Source organism: Mustela lutreola, chromosome 13, assembly GCF_030435805.1.
Source record: "Mustela lutreola isolate mMusLut2 chromosome 13, mMusLut2.pri, whole genome shotgun sequence".
Lineage (NCBI taxonomy): Eukaryota > Metazoa > Chordata > Mammalia > Carnivora > Mustelidae > Mustela > Mustela lutreola.
Window position 1 is genome coordinate 12074437 of NC_081302.1, and position 15668 is coordinate 12090104.

At 43.1% G+C, this 15668-nt stretch overlaps 1 protein-coding gene across 20 annotated transcripts in view; it reads left to right on the forward strand.

Moving 5' to 3' along the window:
• The window catches only part of DOCK9 (dedicator of cytokinesis 9), a 276616-nt gene that overhangs the window by 239461 nt on the left and 21487 nt on the right, over positions 1-15668 (forward strand). For 11 of the 20 annotated variants that reach the window (XM_059144098.1, XM_059144101.1, XM_059144104.1 and 8 more), the window contains exons 41-45: positions 89-271; positions 2031-2144; positions 2241-2456; positions 3963-4020; positions 6623-6729. In XM_059144098.1, coding sequence (XP_059000081.1) covers positions 89-271; positions 2031-2144; positions 2241-2456; positions 3963-4020; positions 6623-6729 — 678 coding nt within the window. Of the gene's footprint in view, positions 1-88; positions 272-2030; positions 2145-2240; positions 2457-3962; positions 4021-4966; positions 5045-6622; positions 6730-15668 lie in introns of all 20 variants that reach the window. The other 9 variants (XM_059144086.1, XM_059144093.1, XM_059144085.1 and 6 more) reach the window with 1 other exon arrangement.

The window sequence follows — 15668 nt, forward strand, 5'->3', positions numbered from 1 at the left end:
CTTGCTGATGACCATCCTTGTGTGCTTTGCCCCTGGAGTTGGGGGAGCACTGATGTCCACCTACCCGTGCTCTCTGGTGTTCGCCTAGTTCCCCTCGACGTTCTACGAAGGGAGGGCCGACATGTGTGCCGCTCTGTGCTACGAGGTCCTCAAGTGCTGCAACTCGAAGCTGAGCTCCATCAGAACGGAGGCCTCCCAGCTGCTGTACTTCCTCATGAGGAACAACTTCGACTACACTGGAAAGAAGTCCTTCGTCCGCACACACTTGCAGGTGCGCGCGGGTTTGCTCGCCGGCAGGTTCTGTGGGATTCTGTGTTAGCAGCAAGGCTTCACTGCATTTACTGGTTTACCTCAGCATAAGTCGGGCAAGGTCTGGCCTTGAATGGACTGGAAAGTCACATTTACTGGTCTGGTTTATTTCATTCTCCACATGCTAAGATTTGGGCCCAAGGTGCGTTTCTGTTTGACTCAATATTGGACTGACTGAAATTCCGTTGAGTCATCATCTGCTAGAGTCTGTGTGAGTGAGCGTGACTCACAGCAAATATCTTAGGTAAAACATAGAAAGTCCAAAGTAATTCTTTTTTAAATTTTTTAAAAGATTCTCTTTATTTATTTGAGAGAGAGAGTGTGTGTGAGAGAGAGCACAGAGGCAGAGGGAGAAGCAGACTCCCCACTGAGCAGAGAGCCCAAAGTGGGGCCCGATCCCAGGACCTAGAGATCACGACCTGAGCAGAAAGCAGACGTTTAACTGACTGAGCCACCCAGAAGCCCCTGGGTGGTTCTTTTCTGTCTTCCATCTACTGACACACCTGCCATCTCTCCAGAGTTAAAATGTCCCAAATCCTCTACACTGGGAACCATGCAGGATATGGAACAGTCTTATGTATTTTTTATTACGTATTCTCTTCTTCCTTGAACTCATGTAGGAGTGTCCTCTCTGTCTCTGTATTTATTCCTCTTTTAAACAAATAGTTGCTGTTTGCAAACTATGTGCTAGGATTCACGGGTACAGCCATGAACAGAGCACAGCCCTCTCCTGGCCCTCATGGAGCGTGTAGTCTGCTGGAAGACAGAGCCCGAAGCTCTTCTCTATACACTGTCCCCAGTGCTGTAATAGAGGAACTCGAGTGCGCCAAGGAGGGGAGGGTGGTCTGGCTGGGGCAGGGAGGCTTCTAGAAGCTGTTAAAGATGAATAGGAGATAGCAGGTCTAGAGGCTGAGCATGTTCCAGGCAATGGATGCACAAGGGGAAGGGCCTGTCGGGGAACTGGAGAAGGTCCTTACAGTGAAGTAAAAGAATGTGGGTGAGAACAACTGAGAAGACGTCATGCATATCTGGAGGGATCACCCGGACTAGTGCTGAGAATGGATCGAGGGAATCAAGGCCTTAGCTGGAGAGACTTTGGGGAAGCCATGGTCAAATCCAGGCCCGAGAGGATGGTGTCTTGGACCAGGTGTGGTGAGGTTAGAAGAAGGAGAGAATGAGTTGACAGTGCTTAGTGATGGATGGCCCCTGGGGTTGGTGAAAGAAAAGGAGGGAAGAAAGATGGAAGCCATGTGTTAGCTTGAGTGACTGGGTAAATGCAGAGCACGACCCAAACCCCAGTAAAGACAGATTCCCCCCATGCCATTGCATAGTTAACGTGTATATGTTTTAATAAAAAGTGCAAAGGACCATCCACTTATTGAAGATTTAGTGCATACACATTCAGACCAGTAACCAAGGAGGTTAAGTGATAAGGTCTCCCTGTTTATTAGAGAAAGTAAGCGACTATCCAAGGGATAGAGGCTTTATCTGATTCTCATGCCTCTACACTCTCTCGATGAGCATTTTGCTATGCAGACAAAATACTCAACGATAGCAAAATCACCTGAAATGATTCTTGGAAGGGGAAAAGATGACTCAGACAGTGTTTCCCACACTGGAATGATCTGTGCTCAAAACTTGGCCTTGTCCTGAAGACAGGAGGCAAGTCTGGGGAGTCATTTGAAGGTGAAATGATTTTCTTGTATTTGTGTGTCCCTAAGGTCATTATTTCCGTCAGCCAGCTGATCGCAGATGTTGTTGGGATCGGGGGAACCAGATTCCAGCAGTCCCTGTCCATCATCAACAACTGTGCCAACAGTGACAGGCTCATCAAGGTGGGTGGCCCCCAAGCCTGCCTCATCATCTGGGCCGCATGCGGACAGGCAGAGCCCAGCTAAAAGCCGTGTGTCCTTCTCCCACGCTTGTTTTAGCACACTACCTTCTCCTCGGACGTGAAGGACTTGACCAAAAGGATACGCACAGTTCTGATGGCCACCGCCCAGATGAAGGAGCACGAAAATGACCCTGAAATGCTGGTGGACCTTCAGTACAGTCTGGCCAAGTCCTACGCCAGCACTCCTGAACTCAGGAAGACGTGGCTGGACAGCATGGCCAGGATCCATGTCAAGAATGGGGATCTGTCTGAGGTAGCCCAGCAAGCCTCTCCGGCTGGGTTTTGGGGAAAACTAATTATGTCTCATTCAGTAAAAGAGGCCAATTTTAAGAAAAATTTCCCACTAATCAAAAGAAGGGATACTTAAGCAGCATTAGGCTTGGGATTACTTCACGTCTCTAAGCATCTCAACCATTTACAACCTGTAAGGGAATGTTTCTGTCACAGGAGCAGATTGAAAGCCCTTAGAAACCATCCACGGTCACGTAAACGTGCACTGATTCAAGTGCGCTTAGTTTCTGCATCAAAACTCCTCTCTAGTTCTAAAATTCAGCTTTGATGAATTGATGATGGAATTTAATGTTCCTGTTATTAAAGTAATGATAGGACATCGCTTTTTCCTTTTGGAGGTAATCCATTGTCATCTGTGAACGTGGGAAGCCTCAGAACGCTGCCTGTGTACAGAGCGTGTTTCCATAAGGAGGCCAGGTGTGGGCGGGGGGTCGGGTTGTGGGCCCCGGACACAGACCAAATCCAACACTTAATCAGTCTGTGACATTGAGCCTGTTTTTCACCTCTCTGTGCTTGTGACATCACCTGCAAAAGGGCAGGATATTAAGGAAAGCAGTAGGCTGTGTGAAAGGCTCTGTGTTCCTCTGAAAATTGTGTTTACAGTTTGGGCCTAAAGTATTTAGGTATGGTCAACAGTATGACCAAAGAAGTGTGATTTTTTACTTTTAAGCTTCTGTAATTGCCTAAATTAGTACAGTTATATTCTACATCTGAAAATTTTAGGTAACAATTTTTACGTATTGATTATTTAAGAAGTCCATTGTATTTGACCATGAATTTAATCTGAACTACATATTAGCATAATAAAAGTGAATTCCATTTTACTACTAGTAGTAATTTTTCTATCATTCTGACAAAGAATCAGGGGCTCAGGCATCAGAATCAGGTTTATTTCCAACAACTTTTTTTTACACAAAACTGTGACAACTTCGTAAAAAGAGAAAAAGAATTTATTTTGTCTTTCATTTTAAGGTGTTTAGAATATTATCTAATTGACATTAAGTTATAATTTTGGTTTAGAGTTCTGTGTTGGGAAGCAGTTGTTACATCTTTTTTTAAGTTGAGAGAAAACTATTAGCTACTGACATTTGAACAAATCTCTCAGCATCTAGGAAGATACATGCCTTTTCTTCAAATGGTCCTCTTTGTACCTTAAGAGAAGTGATATGGAAATCTTTACTAGAGTAAGAAAAAAAATGCTTTTTTATCTCTTATATTAAAATTTTGTAATTCTAAACAGAAATGAGACTTACCAAACATACTACCATTTGTCTCTATTTACAATTTACTTCAAAATTTCAGTTTATGTGAATTGTTCCGGTTTTTCTAAAAGGTAAGATGGCAGCTATTAGGAACCCTGGTTTCCTTGAGATCTAATACAAGTCCACGCACTCACTGGAGCTCTGTCCGGAAGCACACCGACGCGCTCTGTACGTGTTGATTCTGAAGTGTGTGTCTTTTATTTTAGGCAGCCATGTGTTATGTCCACGTCACAGCGCTGGTGGCAGAGTATCTCACACGGAAAGGTGAGGAAGGAGTCCTGTGTTTTGTGAAATGAATATAAAACTATACAGAGCAGCAAAGACGAGTGAGAGCCAGCCATTCAGAAAGATCTGGAAGTTGGGGAGGGGGATGGATGTGTGTGTGTGTGTGTGTGTGTGTGTGTGTGTGTGTCTGTGCACTGTGTTCATTGTTTTATTCACTGGTAAGACAATGGCTTGGCTTGGTGGGCATAGCAGAGGCGCCAATATAAAAAATAAAACTAGATGGCATAGTATTGTATAACCTTTAACAAATGGATCTATCTTGCAAAGACTAGTTAATGAGCTTTGCATCTGGGTGTCCTTGAATGGCCAATGTTGAGCCGACAGAAGATTTATCTTCCCTTAGTTCCCCCGTAACAGTTTTATCAGTCAAGTGACAGTTTTAACTGGAGATTATTGGGCAACTTTTTTTAAATTTTAGAACCACAGCCCACTTGGCTTTATTATGTGGGTAGGCGGCCTGCTGGCCAGAAACCTTGCCTCCCCGGGGAAGGAGAGGGCAGGGGCCTGTGAGTGCTGTTCTTTTGTGGATTATATGTTTGTTCCTGGTTGAGCAGACCACGAATCCTTTCATGGGTTCTTTTGGTTAAATACCACTTGCTGGTTTCCATTTCAAAATCAAGAACACCGAGGTTTTTAGAAAAGCTGCTCATGTGTGCCTGTGTCCCGGAGCACAGCAGTACCAGATCTGGCTTCCATGAAGTACATTTACAGAGTGAGAAATGGTATAAAGTCAGATGCCACAGCCAGGGAATTTCTGTATTTCTGGTACAGCTGGCTATTTGGGATGCAATTGAAGGGAACCGAGGCTTGTCCTACATCAGAGCCCCAGAGAAAAAGAAATTAAAGAGGGTTTCCATATTCTCTTGCTACTAGCATGATTTCCTGTTGAGACCTTTTGTCAGGTAATACATTTCCTCGTGTTTAGAAGCAGACATAGCCCTCCGTCCGGAGCTGCCCCTCTTCCCCTCCAGCCACAGCACCTGTCAGAGGAGGCGCCGGGGAGGTGAGCCTGAGGGTGGGCCCAGCCCCCAGAGCCCAGCTGCCCATGACCCGACACTCAGCGGTGTGGGGATTTCCCCTGCAGCTCTGCATGGATAGTCTTGACTCTCCTTCCCTTCCTTCCTTTCCTCTCCAGTTCCATGGCGGTCTGTCCCTGTGCACGGAGGGGAAGCACTTGGGCTGCCCTTGTAGTTACCCCACTGGAGCTGAGGTGTATATTTTAAATGTGCTCTCTAGCCAGAAACCTGGGTGGTTGGCTTCCGTAATTTTGCTTTTTTGTATGTTAACGTATCCTCAGGCTCCTAGATCAATACTTGTCATGGGGGCGTCTTTTGTCTCAAGGCTTGGAAACCTTGACCATCGGGGAGCTAGAAAAATCTCTGCCTTCACAAATCTACTCTTTCAAGACATGCTTTCAAAATACTCTGTGTTCTTCTTTTTCCCAAAATATGGGAGGTCTCAATTCCAGTTTTGAGTGTTTTGTTTTATTGGAAACAGTGGTCTCAGAATAGAGTAGCAAGATGTTTCAAGGCCTTCTGTACTTGACCATTTTTGTCCAGCTGACAGTGTCCGACTGACATAGGACTTTTCCCCCAGTGACTGCAAGATGAGTGAAGGTCCCAAATGGGCCATTATTGCTTAAGGGGTTTATCCTTTTTTTTTTTTTTTTCAAGATTTTATTTATTTATTTGACAGAAAGAGAGAGCACAATAGAGAGAGGGGGAATGGCAGGCAGAGGGAGAAGCAGACTCCCTGTGGAGCAGGGATCCTGATGTGGGACTCGATCCCATGACCCCAGGATCCCGACCTGAGCCAGAGGCAGACACTTAATTGACTGAGCCACTCAGGCGCCCCAGGGGTTTATCCTTATCCAGATTATTTATCCCAGCACCAACCTTTCAGCATTTCCCCTAGAGAATCAGAGTGCTTGGACGTCTGCAGTATTCACGCTGCCCGTGCTCCTGGTCTCTGGTGGTGGGGAGGACAGGAGATCCATCCTCACCCCTCGGGCAGCAGATAGGGAACCAGCTAAAACAGCCTCTCAGCTCATGGCTGCGGCTGTTGAGTGACCTCCTGGCAGACCGCTTTGTGAAGGAGAAGAGCGAGTTCTCATCTGAGCTCCGGGTTACCCTCAGCCGCAGTGGGGGAGGTGATGCCTTGAAGGAAACAGTTCTATTGGAGGCATGTGTTTCTCTTTGATTGGCTTAGGCTTTATTTTTCTTGGCATCTGAGCATGGGTCACTGTACCCACTCAAATTATTGCTGCTATTTTTAAACTACTGATTTGGACCCAGTCCCTGTTACAGTTTATTTACAGGTTATTTAAAGATTGCATACATTTTCATAAAGGCGGGTGACAAATTAAAAGGACGAGGAAAGAACTGAGGGAGGAGAAGGCTGGGTACAAGGAGGCAAGTGACCCACACAGTGGGTCCCTGTGAGAACGGTGGCCTGAGACATGAGCGACTTCAGAGTCCCTTGTCTTCTTCAAACACAGAAGCATGGCGGGCTGGAAGAACCCTCAAGGTCATCCCACTTATGGGTTACTGACTGGCTCTCTCCCCTGCTGTGTCCATTCTAGGCATGTTTAGACAAGGATGCACAGCGTTCAGGGTGATCACCCCAAACATAGACGAGGAGGCCTCAATGATGGAAGACGTCGGGATGCAGGATGTCCATTTCAACGAGGTGAGCGCCTTGCCTGTGGGGGTCTTCAGTCCTCCAGTGTCTCAGGGGCGGCTGTGCTCTGCCTGCCCCTCACACGATGATTTTCTCTCAGCAACTGCTGCTGCCCACTTCACTCTGACTAAGCTCATGCTCCAGGCGGTCGGAACAGCCGTGAAAGCTCCACCATCCCCCTTTCTAGGAATTCCTCCTTTGCTCTGGAAAGAGAGTTTGAGGAGCTCGTTAGGAGGGAAGTGAGGCCAAGAGCTCAAACACGTGTGGGAAGAGGTCCAGCATTTTGACCATAAGGTTTCTCATTCTTTCCAGCCATTAATTTCTCCAGCTCATGGGTTTTATTACTATTTTAATCTTTTAGCATCACACTCTAACCAGCTGAGCTGAACGGCCCCTCAGACTTTTAAATTGGTGTCCCCCACGCTGACTTCTCTCCCGTGTCGGCAGACATGCAAAGCCCTGAGCGGCCAGACCGGGCCCAGGGGCTCAGAGCGTCCCCGCCTGGCTCCCTCCACTGGCGGGCCGTAGTCCAGATTTTTCTTTCTCACCCGTGGTGAAGGAGAAAGCCCAGTCCCGCCCCCAGCAGAGATCAGAAGGTTCCAGGTTAGACCATGGTGACAGTTCCTGCTACTTTCTTTCTTTCTTTTTTTGTTTTTTTTTCCTGCTACTTTCTTGTGAAAACAAGATCACCTTGCAGCCACTTATCTGGAACGAGGAAGTTTTAAAATAAAGCTAGGAGTTGGAGCAAATGCCAGCTTTCTGGCTCTGTTCCCTGAATTTCCTCTTTGGTCACTGTCTCTCAGAGGGGCTTTCCATGCTGAGGCATCCCCTCAGCTCAGACCAGAATGGAACAGTCAGGGGGCAGCTTGTCGATCCTGCCTATCTTTTAAATAAAAATAATATTGTCTGTTTCTTCGTGTGGAGAGAAAGAACAGAGAAAGAAGTAAATACTTCTGCCTCTGTTGTACTTGTTTTTATGATGTGGAGGTCCTACAATTAATATTGTGACTTTTAATTACGTTCTTGCCGGTAAGTAGAGCCACGAGCACACACCCTCCATGACATTAACCAGTCCCTGAATCAGTTCAAAGTGTGGTCCAGGAAGCCTGGGGATCCCTGAGACCCTTTCAGGAAGTCTTTGAGGTCCCTCCTTGTCCAACCGGATGTCTGTGGAGGGCTGGACTTCCTTTGTTTATATCATCCAAAACAGCATGTCGAACAGATTGAGTGCAGAAGCAGATATGAGAATGTCATTTTCTCCTATGATGTCAGACATTAAAGAAAGCTGCAAAAATTTAAAACAATGCTACTCTTTTCTCTAATTTTTTTTGAAAATGTTTTTTCATTAAAGTATGTTATTTTTTCATTAACATGTAATAGGTTCATTATTATCATAATTAAATTAGTAAACCTGTAGCATTTTCCAGTTGCCATTCCTAATATTATAAATATTGAGACATAACACCCATATACATAAAAGTTCTCAGTAGTTTTTAGGGAATATTCAATGACTTAAAAAAAAATACATATATATATATATATATATATATATTTTCTTAAGCCGCTCTAGTTTAAAAACCACTGTCATAATTTGTCTAGTCTCAAATGCCCTCCTAAATTAAAAAGTGAACATGAGAAAGAAGGATAATATATTGAGTGCACTTCACATTTAAATATTAAAATAATTTTAACCATGATAGATGAAGATTTCTAGAAGTCCCAAAGATGGGGGGGGCATTTAATTATTAAGTGGCATTAACAGTTCAGCTCTCTACCTTGAAACGCCTGGGCAGATAGTAGTTATTAATTTTGCTCTGAAATGTAAAACCCGTCACTGAGACCATAAGGCTTGCATACTCTTGACCTTGAAGTCCTCCTTCAAGGCAAGCGTGACTGGGTTTTTCTCTGAGAAGAGGCTCAAATGTATTGTCTCCTTGCAGAGACCACTCATGTCCACCCCAGCGCCTAGATGGACCTCCAGAGTACAGGATTTTATTTAGAATTTGATAAGGAAAGTAGTGGTGCCAAGAACAACTAAAGATTTGAAAGTAAACAGTTCTCAGTAACCTGTCCTTCCTCAGAAGATGCAGCTCAGGTTTGCTCATCTGATTAAGTAATAGGCTGGAGTAATCACGGCAGCCTGGGACATCCGCCTAGGAAATCAAGTCAGGCTTTATTGAGGAAATTTATGAATGGCACCCAGCCTGAGGGATAACTAAACATGTGAGAAGGGTAACTTAATCAGTGATTTCCAGAATATGGATTTTCCACCCTGTCCTTGAAGCATAAAGTTGGTAAATGTTTAACAAGGTCCGTAGTATGCGATGACCGTAACCATTAGGATGTGACACGGTGGGGTTATCAAGTCCTAAGCAACCCCTGCCTGGCAAGATTGAAACTAGCGGGGAGTTGAAAGAGGAGCGTGTTCCAGAAGCCAGGCACCAGAAATTGCCACCTACATTTTTGCTTTGGCTGTCAGGATGTTTCAAGAGAAAAGGGAGTTGAACATCTCTCTCCCAGAAGGAGTTTGGGGGGAAGCTGATGGGACTAGGTCTATAACACATAGCCTGATAAAAATCATTGCCCTTTTAATCTGCATTATTAGATGTACTTAAATGCCTTGTGCTCTCCTAACATGGTTTTCGTGGAGCTGCATAAGAACACACACTTCTCCTAGCAGCAGACCTCAGATGGGTTTTCATTGATCACGTTTGTCTTCCCTGACTCTGATCTAAAGAGCAGACTCCCTCCCAGCTGCTTTTGATTAGATAAAAAGAAACCTCCTATTCCTGTTTACAGTTCTGTTAGGCAAGTGGGAGCTTGTGCAGACTGAAGAATTCTGAGTCCCTTGTGGTGTCAACACTCAACATAGAATGGAAGTTTTGAGATCCCTCCTTTAGGATCCTGTCTAGAAACGGGCAGCACACTTGGGACATTGAAGAAAGGCTAATAAAGGGACTATTTTGAAAGCTTGGAACAGGTGTGGGGAAACTGACAAGTAATATTGCAGTACCCTCGAGCTTAGCAAGAGCTGGGGTACTACCTCTCACCCTGGGGGCTAGGACAGGGGAGAGAGCAGCTCCACAGGGGGGCCACCTGAAGATGTAGGAGACAGCTCAGTCCCGTACCCCAGCAGAGAGGGGCATGTGCATAGCCACCCTGTCCTCACCCTGCCCTCCAGGCTCCTGCTGGGCCTTCCACTGGCTGAGGACAGGGAGCCCACCCTGCAGGGCAGCAGCCCTGATGCATCAGCCTCCCAGCACACAGAGGTAGGAAGGATGGGCCAAGAGGGGCTCTGTAAGGGGAAATAGAAAATAGAGTTCATCCTGTTTGCCCACTCACTGAAATTTCTTTGTAACCCCAAAATTGACGTCCATGTAGACATTTTTGTAGTCATGCAGGTCATTGCAATAGTGACTAGTGAACTTCGCCCATGGAATAGTCTAAATCGTCTCCCCTTGGCTCATACCAGGACATACTGGCCCTCTTCATTTTGCAAATATTTACTGAGCTTCCTTGGCACTGAATATTGCTGGAGATAGAAATGTGAGTGCGATATGGTCTCTGCCCTGGCACACTATACTGCATCCAGTGCTTTCTTCTCGTTGAGGAGAAACACCAAAACCATGGTCCCTTCTAGTCTGAATTGGAAGTTGTCTGACTTTGTGACCTGGAAACTCCTATATTTATGTACATTGATTCATCCCCTAAGCTAGCTGTGTGCTGTGTGCTAGCTTGGGGATATATAAGTGATGTGTCTGCCTCAGAAAGTGACACCTGGTTCAATAATTCTCAAATTTTCATATGCTTAGTTAGAAATTACTTAGATTCCTGTTACAGATAGATATTTCCAGTCTTCACGCTCTGCCAGTCCTCTGGGTTGGTTGAGTGTGGTGCCTGGAAATCTGTATTTTGACAAGCATCTCAAATGATTATTTTGCTGCAAAAGGTTTTTTACTCTTGAAAAACAATAATGTGGTGGATATGTGAATTAAGCCATAAAGTATACCGTTCCCCAAGCATTTACATTTACATTATTTTAAAAAATATTTTATTTATTTGACAGAGAGAGATCACAAGTAGGCAGAGAGGCAGGCAGAGAGAAAGAGGAGGAAGCAGGCAACCCGCTGAGCAGAGAGCCCCATGCGGGGCTCGATCTCAGGACCCTGAGATCATGACCTGAGCTGAAGGCAGAGGCTTTAACCCACTGAGCCACCCAGGCGCCCCTACATTTTTTTTTTTAAGATCTTATTTATTTATTTAAAGTGAGCACAAGCAGGGGGAATGGCAGGCAGAAGCAGAATCAGGCTCCCTGCTGAGCAAGGAGCCAGATGTGGGACTCGATCCTAGGACCCTGGGATTATGACCTGAGCCAAAGGCAGGCACTTAACCAACTAAGTCACCCAGGCATCCATGTTTCTGTTATTTCTAAGTGGCGGATAATAGGGACAACATCTAGCTTCATAAGTAAGGTTAGATTAAATTAATCAATGTTAGATGGAAAAATTGGCATATAAATAAAAATGTTTAAATCCCCTGCACATACATAGGCATTTTTGTGAACACACACTAATATAACATTAGTGTGCTATTTCCACAGACAGGTGCTTAGTGACCTCAGTTGCATGGCTGGGGCACACTTAAAAATTAAACTGGCTGCTGACATTTTAAACAGTGGTCTCAGTGGCTCATGAGCTTGGTACACCTGAGATCTTTTTAGGATTAATCTAGTAATGTAAAATGTGAGCTTTGTGGATTAGTTCATTGAGGGGTTTTTTTTTTTTTTTTTTTTTTTTCCCAGCCAGTAATTACTTACAGTTCTTGGCATGTATTGGCAATTTAGAAAATATATCTTGGCATTTAAATTTTAAGCAAGGTGATAAAACCATCAAGCTTTCTATATAACAACCATTCAAGGTCATCACTCTCTGACCATTGTCTGGATTAGCTCTGGTTTTCAGGTGCAGTGATTGCTGGAAATTCTAAGTAAATTAATACATGGGGTTTCTGCCGAGAGTATCATTTGTATATGCCCCAGAGTTTAGTTACTATGATATCATAGTTCCCGTGACTCTATAATTTTGTTTTCACACATGGTCTCTCAAGCTGAACTCTTTTTGATTATTGGTTCTTTCTTTCTTTCTTTCCTGGTTATTTCTGTTCAAAGAATTATTACTTGATGCACCAGCTCCAAATGTCTAGGTGTATATAGAATTGACATTAGCTTGAATAATTTACCTTACTAAATTAAACTTCGGTGTTCAGGAATCCATACTCTACTTTTATGAAAGGCCTTGTGTTTTCTTATAGAAGCTATTTTTAGTTTGGGTATTTTTACCCCCCCCCCCCCAGAGATTTGTGTATTTGAGCGGTGGTGGGGAGGCGCAGAGGGAAAGGATCTTCAGGCAGACTCCCTGCTGAGCACAGAGCCCAGCGCAGGGCTCCATCCCACCATCGGGATCTTTTTAGGATTGAAAACCAAGAGTCTGACACTTCACTGACTAAGCCACCCAAGCACCCCTTAGTATGTTTTTTAGTAAATCTATATAGACATTGCTTTTTGTAGTATATATTATTTTTTTATATTAATAACTGATGATCAGACTGATAAGCTATAGGTCTGCCTCCTGAATCAGAAAAAAAGGTAAAAATAATGTCGAGTAGCATAAAAAAGTTGATGATGTGTTATTTCCTAATTCCTGATTGCCATCAAATTGCAATACTTATTTCAATTATTTACTAAGCTCTATTGGCTTTATCAAATGTTCTCATTTCCTAGCCATTCTGGAGGAGTTTCCCTGGTCAGAGTCCATCTTTCTGAACCAAATATGACCGATTTTTCCATGATTAACTCAGTTGCCTATGGTATTGATATGTTACTTAAATTCATGTTTCATTGTTACTAAACTTTCCACACGTTTCAGGTTTGACTGAACAAGAGTAAAAATAGTATTCAAATCCTAGACTCCCGGTTTGGGGCATTTGGCCCATAAAGTCTATTTAATAGATATTTATTAAGTGCCAAAATCTAGGGCCACTTAAAATATACCTGAAAGGCTGCTGTAAAGATACCTTACATAACTAGACAGAAGGTCATTTCAAAATCAAGTAACGTCTTCCTTATAGAAACCTCATCACGGTGGTAGTTGACATATGCCTATATGTATTTTCATATCTCAAAATTATCTACATTTAATTAATTTCTTTTTGACATAAAAAACTTTGAGTATAGCTGGTTAGTCCGTTTAAATCCTTTCCACACCACCACCCCGCAGCCTCATCCCGTGCCACTCCCTAATTCAGATTTTATACTCTGAATAACCCCTCAGTCTACTTGTAAATTTCTCACCCACCATGCTGCCCTCCTCTCCCGTATCTTTTGCTCATGTCCTTCCCTCTCCCTGGAATGTCTCCCCTCTCTTCCTACGGCCACCTTTTACCTTCACGTTACTGACTCCTGATCATTTGTAAGACTCAGTCACCACTCTCTAGAACACTCTGCGTCTCTCCTTTCCCACATCACTAGATGGATACCGTTCCTGTCTGTATCCCTGATTGCCTGCATGTTTCTTTATCAGCACTTACCGCATTTTTGGTAATCTTTTTATGGATCAGTCTTCATACTGGACTCTTTGAGAGCAGGAAGTGCTTTATTCACTGATCATTGGCCTCCCCAGGATTCACCCAGAGACACACTGACTACTGTTAAATAAATAAACCCCTACTGCTCTCAGTTCAGAGCATCTACCCTTGTGACTTGCAGTTTGGGCATGTATTTGAAATCACTGTTTTCCTCGACCTTGGTATCTTGACATGTACCTTACGTCTTCCAGTTGGTGGTCATAAGTCTCTAAGACATCAGTTCTAGCTGCTCTAAAGGATAACCTGTGTGTCTTTGAAGGCCTCCTCCTCAAAACAAATCTCCTTTATGTGACATAGCCTAATAAACCGAACCTGCCTTCCACATTTATAGAAAAATCTATAGAACCATTTTTATAAAATACAGAAACTTTATTTATATAAATTTGTTTTATAACCCCAGTGTCAAGCACATTGCTTTGCACATAGTAGATGCTTGGTAAAATGTGTGAGTGAATGAAGGAAAGAATCAGGTTAACAATGCGGTAGTGACTACTCCTAGTTTCATAAGTCTTTGAGAGGAATTTTCTGTTTTCTGTGAGATTACGTTAAAATGAATCCAGATGCTTATTGTGCTGTAACCACTAGAACATAGAATTAAGAATCTGTAGGTCTCTGTGGTCCTATCCACAAATGGGGCATCATCATCATGTATTCACACCTGTAATGTGGATTGTCCTATACTAGTGGAACCAGTTATAATTTTTTACAGAAAGTTTACATTTCTCCTTGAACAAAGCCCACTATCAAGAAAAGTAAATAGTCTGTAAATTAAACCTAAGTATAGTTTTTAAATGGGTGAAGTTCCATTTGACTTCCATTATCAGAAGAATGTCTTGGGTGTATAATATTCTCATCCCTGATGGGGGGAATTGACCCTTCCAGAAGTCTTCCACCTCTACTCATAATCCCTCAGCAACACTGAGAGAGAAGACGCTCAGAAAATACCCAGTAACAATGTCTTTGACCTCAGGTGTGCAAGCAGTGCAAGGCTGTTAGCTCACTTCCTAACAGCAAAGGGCAGCTATTGGTAATACTGTTATATTACTAAGGAATATCCAGACTAATCCATTCTTCCAAGAAATTCCCAACTACCGAATATGTGTTAGCACTGTGGGATATTACATAGCCCAGTGGAAGTAAGATACCATTTTTAAAATATCACTGCGAAGTAGAAAGCAAAAATTGAAATAGGAGAGATTTGCTTAACTGGCCTGTGAATTTAACCACACAGCATTTATAGTTTTCAGAGCATTTTGGTGGGTAAAATTTTACTTAATCCTCCTGACCACCAAATTAGATTAGACCTTCATTATCCCCAGTTTAACTGATATGGAAAGGTAAGTATATTGATACTGACATTATACAGGTTTTATCTAGCTTTTTATAATTATCAGACAGGGAGAATAATCATAAACATTCGTCATGCTTAGCCTGGGCAGATTCTCTTATTGGAGAAGATTTGAGACAAAACTAAGAAAGATGTACATCTTTATAATAATATACATGCATGAGGAAGAGAGATGGTATTAGAACCTTTTCTGATTTCTTCTTTGTCCATAGCTGTTATGGTAGTTACTATGTAATGTTTAGTGTTTACACTTAAAAGACCAGCAATAAAAGTATAAGACAACTGGTATACCTCTTTATAAGCTTTGGCTCAGAGTGTAGTCATACTGATGATGATTTTATGATTTGTATGTTGTAAACATGACAGAAGAGTTAAATGCCTTACTTTAAAGATCTTTTTTTTTTTTTTTTTAAGTCAGACAGTATTTTCTGGTAAATTGATTCCCAGCTGCTTTAGAAATGTTTACTGTTGGGGCGCCTGGGTGGCTCAGCTGGTTAAGCATCTGACTCTTGATCTCACCTCAGGTCTTGATCTCAGGGGCATGAGTTCAAGCTCCGCATTGGGCTCCATGCTGGGTGTTTAGCCTACTTAAAAATTCAACATTAGAAAACCAATTAATATAATTCACTCTATTATTAAAACTGATTTACAGATTCAGAGCAGTTCTGATCACACTCCCATCTGGAGTTTTGGTAGAAATTGACAAAATGAATTCTAAAATTTATATGGAAAAGCAAAGGAACTAGACTAGCCAAAACAGTTTTGGAAAAGTCCGAAAAGTCATACTATCTGTCTTTTAAGGTTATTATAAAGCATTGGTTCTCATTGAGGTGATTTTGCCCTCATCCCGTGGGGAACTTTTGATAATGTTTGGAAATGGTTTTTAATGTCACAGTTTGGGGAAAAGGGGAGAGGAGAAGATACTGCTAGTGGTGTCTTGTCGTAGAAGATAAGGGTG